General features: G+C 36.1%; 2 protein-coding genes across 2 annotated transcripts; one reads left to right on the top strand and one right to left on the bottom strand.

Annotated features, from left to right (window-relative positions):
- Positions 1-2,574: 2,574 nt before the first annotated feature.
- On the bottom strand, positions 2,575-3,249 carry LOC115634671. The gene is made up of 3 exons (XM_030532530.1): positions 3,238-3,249; positions 2,796-2,966; positions 2,575-2,724 (listed from the first exon to the last, which is right to left on the bottom strand). Exons 1-3 carry the CDS (start codon positions 3,247-3,249, stop codon positions 2,575-2,577), a joined length of 333 nt encoding a protein of 110 aa, XP_030388390.1.
- A 2,237-nt stretch (positions 3,250-5,486) lies between these two features.
- Positions 5,487-6,941, top strand: LOC115634248. The gene is made up of 3 exons (XM_030531842.1): positions 5,487-5,623; positions 6,396-6,481; positions 6,546-6,941. The coding sequence occupies exons 1-3, from the start codon at positions 5,594-5,596 to the stop codon at positions 6,661-6,663; spliced, it is 234 nt and encodes a 77-aa protein (XP_030387702.1). The 5' UTR covers positions 5,487-5,593; the 3' UTR covers positions 6,664-6,941.
- Positions 6,942-7,084: the final 143 nt, after the last annotated feature.

The following is a 7,084-nucleotide window of genomic DNA, read 5'->3' as shown; positions in this document are numbered from 1 at the left end:
CAGAAAATGCCATGAATTGCTTTTATATAATGCTGTTGTTGTTTCTGCTGCTGTCGCTCTTGTTGCGCACGTTAGTGGTCGCCTGCAGTTAGTCCTTGGTGAGTTTGACTTCAATTGGCGAAACGGAAATGCATTAAGAAATTCAACTTTGACTGCCAGGTGCATTTGCTCAATAAGCTAACGCATAAATATGGGACTAATGGCGAATGCGCGACTAATAGGCACTTGGAGAATCAAATGCCTTTTTTTTACGACCATATATATATGAAAACACACATAATCGTATACATAAGTATGTACATACATGTACGAGTATATGTAGCAACAAATTGTGGCCTGAGCAATACTAATGCGCTGTCTAGCCATAAAAACAACAAGGACTAAAATGGGATGTGGATTTGTGTTTCTATTATTTTCTATCACAAAGAATTGGCCAATTAAAAGCAGTCAGCTAGCAAAACATTTAATAGGTATTGCGTAAAACAGAATGACAGTATACATTGTATACATACCTATATGCACCACACTCGTAAATTGAACTCAACTCTTTTTTATGACGCATAATCCGCTTTCACAGCAATTGATATCGCTCGCACAAATCGCCACAAAATGAATACTAATACCCCAGCAACACGACACAATTTATTGGACGAATATTGTAGGCGGCCTGTTACGATAACACCTTTATATCATTATTAATTTTTTATTTGATGTTGCTCTTGATATCAGCAAGAGCTGATGAAAAAATATATTTCAAGCGTGCGTGCAAAAAAGTAAAGCTCTTTCTGCTTCTCATTAAACTTAAACTACTCAGTAAATAGCTTTTCAAAGAATGTCTGTCTCTATATTAGAATATATTAGTCTTTCAATATACTTATCGTTTTTGAAAATACTAATTTGCAAAAGATAGGTCTGATATATTAATAGGACCTGATATATTAATATGTGTAGGCTGTCGTGCTTATCAGAAGTTATCAAATCGTATGTTTGATTTTGTATTAAATTAGTACCACAACTGTGTGGTTCACACGCAGAGCGCTTATCTTCATTTACCCATGTATCCATTCCCACTCTTCCCCTCACACATGTTTACATTGCGGTATTAACAATTTATTAAACAATTTTATGGTGTTATCATTTGTGCTGAATTACGTATACGCCACATGTTCATCTATGTGGTTGGCCATCGAAACCGATTTTCACAGTTCACAGTAATGTAATTTCCGCAACGCATATCTGTACGCGCTTTTCAACTTCAGCACAGATTGATTGAAAGTCCCGTATTGTTCAATAATTTTATTCATTTCGCAGTTTGCACAAACGCCTGTTAATTTCCGTTGCAACATCAATTGTATGCGTATGATTGAGTCTGTATGATAATCTGCTGATAATGACTATATAATTGTGTAAACCACAATTTTATTGTTGCATACTTAACGGCGCCGACTGATAGCCACCCAAGCGAACATTATGGCATCAAACACATGTACTTTTTATGACCCAATTATTGTTGCAAGGCCTACATACTCGTACATACAAATACTAATATTGAATCCAATTCAACAATCTCATAAAACAGAGCTTCGTATATATTTAGTAGGTTGTGTTTTACAATCGGTTGTTATTAGATATATTATTGGTTTTTTTTAAAATAATTTTTTTAAGCAAAATCAACCCACCGTACGAGTTATTTGTATTTATAGTTTCCTACCTGCTTCAAATCATAATATTTCTAAGGGCCTTCTATGCTCATATTGGTGAATTAAAGATGAGGGTCAGGTCACCTATAACCGCACAAGCTCTTCTGATATTGCCAAGACCTGACATCAAAGTGAAGGAGAGGAAAAGATTGCAAAGGAGATCAGTAATATACATTTTTCAAAAACGTCAAATTATTTAATCAATTAATAATTGATTTCAGCATATTCGTATGGAAGTCGCTTAAAAATAAGATGAAACCCTATTACAGGTTGTAAGTACATGCCCATAAATTCTACTTATTTCGCAAGGGATGTCCCGATTACGACGTCTAGCGAAATTGGCTTCAATTATGTGCAGCATTATGAAATTACGAAAGTAGCTACTTTTGCTGGCAAAATGTAATTACTGCAATTGTCGTCCCCGCACAATGGGCCACATTACAGTCAGCAATGAACATTGGATGGGAGGCGAGGTGGGATAGAGGGCTTCTGACTGCGCTAATAACGTTTATTAAAGCCACACAACAACACGCATGCTACTCCCGCCGCCCAAAGCTCGCCAACAAATGCAGTCATTATAATGATCCACTACATGCAATCACACAAACATAAATGGCATACATACATATGTATGTATATATGCATATGTATACTTACATGCACATACATTTGTGTGCAAGGCTGGCGAATTACACAAATCCTTGTGAAGCACATTAATGCGCACAATGACAATTAATCGCTGTAAATTAAAATGATGACAACGTTCCACATTTTTCGCATATTATGGATTATGCTGATGAAGAATTGAAATCTACAGCATACGTTTTAAATATAACATAATTAAATAATGCATTTGTATGACAATAATATATAACTATAACGAACGCACAGGGTTATTAATATTATGCTCCCCATTTAGACGGCCCACATCTCGTTCCTTTTGCGCCAAACGTCGCTCCTCATGCCGTCCATCTAGGCCGACGCCCAGACGCTCAATGAACGCAGCCGAGCGATACCCATTTTTCTGAAATGAATACGAAATATGCACAAAGTTAATTTTTGAACAATTTTCTTATAACAAGTATTTCAACGGACCTCATAATAAAGGGCACGTGCTTTTTTTGCTGCTTCAGGATCGAAGTTCCACTCTGTCCGCTCGTGTGTTATGGGTTCGCCCGCGACATTATTTTGCAAAGTTTCGCTTATGAGGCGCAAGATAAAGCCATCGGTAGGCGGGCAATGATGCAGAAACAAACATGTAAAGCACTACGAAAATCTCATTTGTTAATGTAAACATGTTTTTTACTGAGTTTAAAAGCTGGATAAAGTTGGTCCGATTTCACAATGAATAGTTAGTTTAAGCTTTCTATTGCAAAGATATGTTATTTCCATGTATTGTAAACTCGAAACCTGACAATTTATGAGCAATTTATTAATGGCTCATAGCAATTGCCTTCATGAGTATTGATGGTTTATATTGCTTCAAAGCTAGCGCCAATAGAGTTATTTATGCCCAAAATATAGCGTTAAGAATTACTCTTGACTCCATTTTCAGCTTTACACTCTTCACAGATGTTAAATGTACTTCATATACATACATACATACTTAGTATGCTTCACTAGCATCATTTTTTACGCAGTTTACCGCAAAATATTTATTTTTGTATAATTCAGCTGAAACTACATTACATACATCGTTAAAAAAAAAAGTAATAATAATATACTGATTTAGTTTTTATTTCTTCACTTGGTTCACCTTTTGCATGTTTAAGTAATTTATTTAAATTTGATTTTACATTTTAATTGGAATTTTTCACTTACACTTAACACACATAACAAACGCAACTGCAACATTTTAAGCCGACACTTCAGTGTAAATTATGTTTTCAAACACTCACTTGCAATTTAAGCCGCGTGTTTTGTGGCCAAGTACGTGCGAGTCACTGGACCATTGATCACTGAAGTCGCGCTCTTGCATAAAACGCAACCAACCGCCAATGAAGAAAAAATCCAAAAAATATTCAAGCAATACATATGCATACATGTTCGAGTATATATACATACATATGTATGTATGTTTTTATAAAAAGGCGAAAACCACGTAAAAAAACAGGCCCGCACTTCTTGTTTACTGCAAACAAAATAACTCACAAATCAAGACAAAGAAAAGAAGTTACAAAGCAAAACGCAAACATGCACAAAAGCACACCGCAATGTGAATGCCGGCAACAATAACAATACTTTTAAAAACCCACAAATGTGGCACTAAATTTTCCAAGACGAAATGCTAATTTTCTATGGCCAAGGGGTACATTCATATGCATTATAACTATATTTGAACAACAATTTCTAACAGTGTGGTTAACTTTTGACCTTGACTCCACGGGTGGCACTTTTCAGTCGCCACTTCAAGTTTTCTAATAATTCTAAATATTACCCATGAGACGGCGACTCCGAGAACAAGCTGAGTTGCACAAACAAATAATTTAATTTACCTACAAAAAAATATTGGTAACAAAAACTGGCTTGTCATTCATTGTATTTGCTGCCGCTATCGATTGCTGCAGAGATTACATAACGCCCCGGTTGATCAAGGGCGGCTGTGTCATCAACATTAACGTCAACTCCAGCAGCGTCGACATCGACATGAACTTCATTATCACGATCAGCATCTGGCCAAAAGCCACTTAACTTAAGAGCAACCGACCAAACAAACCACTTTAGTAATTTGGCCTCAATTCCAATATTTTTGCGCTACACACAAATTGTTGCTGCTATTGTTGGCTACCTTTTGTTAATATTGTTGTTGTTCCTTCAAACAGCTGACTAGCAAACAATGCCACTGAGTCTACGTGCCGGAGCTCATGTGAAGTAATAATCGCTTCACTCACTAACTTACTTAAATTGTCAAAACTTAGTTGTGCTTGCTGCCTAACCACTTTTGCCAATTTTCCGGCAGCGTAATTGCCTCTAGTCTCTCTTCGTGGCATGTTGAGGAAACAAAACTTCACCAGAGCTAACTCAATCATTAACCCATCGATGTCCATGCACGATATACTTACATTACTTGTATATCTTTCAAACATTTGCTATCCGTTAAATTATAATTATACAAGTACTAACGAAACTATAGAAGATAATTATTCTGAATATTTCAAATAAATTTCATATCTTCCTAAATACTTACGTAGATCAAATATACTTGCATATGTAATTTTATTTAATAGGCAAACATTTATAGGATCCATTTAAAACTAAGAGCGACAGATGAGCCAATCTATACCTACATATGTGCGCTGAGGAGAGTTGTTCAAATTCTACGCTTTGTAACTTTGCAGGATGTTTGAGTTAAAACCAATGGGTTAACAGCTGTGAATCATTGTTATTTAACCGTTATGCAGAGTTGCGCTCACTCAATCGAAAAGAGAGCACAAGCAGCTTGAGTACTTTCACTTTCATCCATCTTTAAGAGTAAGTTGCATAAGTTTTTTGTTTTGTTGAAGACATTTCATATAAAATCAAAACAGAGACGAAAGACACCCACCCCATAACAAACTGTGTACATTGGCCAATATGTATTTATGTACATATGCATCAAAAGATTGTAAAGCTTTGATGGCTAAGCTTAGCTTTACGCGCTCCATTCAGAGCGCCGAAATGAAGCTCACTAGCCAAACCAAACCGCTCAGTTGTGCTCAAGTCGAGGAAGCACTCGCTTTAAAGCCAAATGCGTATTCAGTTACCAAACAAACGTGTCGCGCACAACTTCGTGCATTGCAGCGTCGCAACTGCAAGAGCAATAGAAAAAACACGTTACACCTTAAATTATTCACGAGATTAGTAAATAAATTTACTTTTTTTAAATTTAGTTCCGCATTTAGTTAGCCCGAACGATGGCAAATTTGAATGCGCTATTGCTGTCTGTGAGTCTTGGCATTTCACTTTGATATTAGTTTAGTTGACCCGCTTAATTAGCATTTATAATCTAAAACTCGCACATTAACGCGCTGACACAATTTCCGCTGCGTCTACGCGAAAGTCGGCGGCTGGCTAAAAAGAAAATTGTTTCTGTCGTTGCCTTTGTCGTTAGCCCCGTCTTTACGAAAATGTGGATTGAATTCTCAATGAACTCCAAAGTGTGTTTTGTGTTTTGTTTGTCCAGCGAATTGACACATTTCGAAATGATGTCGCGCCAAATACGATAAGCCCCCACATCCCCCTAGAGACCTTGACCAGCGTATTGCTCAATGAATGGATGAGTGTGTGCGCTTGTAGCGGGTTTTCCACCATAAACGCATGCGCTCTTTTGCTGTTTCTCTCTATCTCTCTCTTTGTTTTGGCCAAGTTAACTGCGAGCTGAAGACGCAAAGGAAGCAAAAATGTGTCATAATCTCAGCCAAACTAGCTGCCCAAGTCGGCGGCATCGCTTGTCGTTTGCTGTATTTTGTTACATAACACAACTCGTTGTTGTTATTATTTGCTGACCACTTTTTAAAGTTACTTCATGCAAGGCACCGCCGTCAAAATTCGTGTGCATTTATTACAATTTTTATGTGCCTATATGGCACACTGAACTGATGTGTGAACTGAACCTCCATTACTTTTGTATATGTTAAAGTGCACAGACAATAAAAATAACAGCCATCATTCTTGTGTCTCCCTTTAAAAATGATTATAAAACTTATTATATTTTAGTTTTTTTTGATCCTCGTCTCGTTTGTGGTGAACATAACATATGCTACCGTTCAACCAAGAGCGCCAAATTTTCAATATTTTGAAAGGTAATTTAGATAAATGTATGAATTTAACAATATTGACACCTTGTAATAATGTCTTTTTGCACAGACCAAAGTATCGCTATCCGTACTACGATGAAAATGGACGAGGAAAACTCCTTTACGGCTATGGCGGACCGGAATTGTACCAATATAAGACCTACACTCCATTGGAAGGCATTCACTAAATGACACCAGCATACATTTCTAATTGTAAATTTAATAACTTATAATCATCTGGAATTTTGGTATACAAATTTTTCCTATGTTATATTAGTTAATTTATTTTGGGGAATTTAATGGTTTAAAGCTCATCAAGGAAAAAGATTGAAATGTGAAATGGATCGCTATGTTCAAATATGCATAAGTACATGCATACATATGTACATACAAACGAAGTTAATACGAGCTTTTGATGAAATTAAAAATGTGCGAAATGTATTTTGTATTTAAATTCGGCAATATACATTTTTTACTTAATCTTATCGGTCTCTTCTACGCTCATTACAGAAACTAAAGCACTTGTCAATAAACAATTTATAAATTTCCTCAATTAAAATTTTCCCTTAATCGGTAGAGCAAAATAATAGTCGATAGTTTCAATAACAT

Source organism: Scaptodrosophila lebanonensis, unplaced genomic scaffold (genome assembly GCF_003285725.1).
Source record: "Scaptodrosophila lebanonensis strain 11010-0011.00,11010-0021.00 unplaced genomic scaffold, SlebRS2 tig00000001-arrow-pilon, whole genome shotgun sequence".
Taxonomy (NCBI): domain Eukaryota; kingdom Metazoa; phylum Arthropoda; class Insecta; order Diptera; family Drosophilidae; genus Scaptodrosophila; species Scaptodrosophila lebanonensis.
The sequence above is the reverse complement of the archived record's forward strand: the minus strand, read 5'-3'. Positions and strand labels throughout refer to the sequence as shown.

What these genes read in the sequence shown, in the direction of transcription:
- LOC115634671 (XM_030532530.1), bottom strand. An exon ending in CACGTGCCCTTTATTATGAG is followed by an intron (nt 2,725 to 2,795) that starts GTCCGTTGAAAT and finishes TATTCATTTCAG; the next exon opens with AAAAATGGGTATCGCTCGGC.
- LOC115634248 (XM_030531842.1), top strand. Translation starts at nt 5,594, where the DNA reads ATGGCAAATTTGAATGCGCTATTGCTGTCT. An exon ending in TGAATGCGCTATTGCTGTCT is followed by an intron (nt 5,624 to 6,395) that starts GTGAGTCTTGGC and finishes ATTATATTTTAG; the next exon opens with TTTTTTTTGATCCTCGTCTC. An exon ending in AATTTTCAATATTTTGAAAG is followed by an intron (nt 6,482 to 6,545) that starts GTAATTTAGATA and finishes CTTTTTGCACAG; the next exon opens with ACCAAAGTATCGCTATCCGT.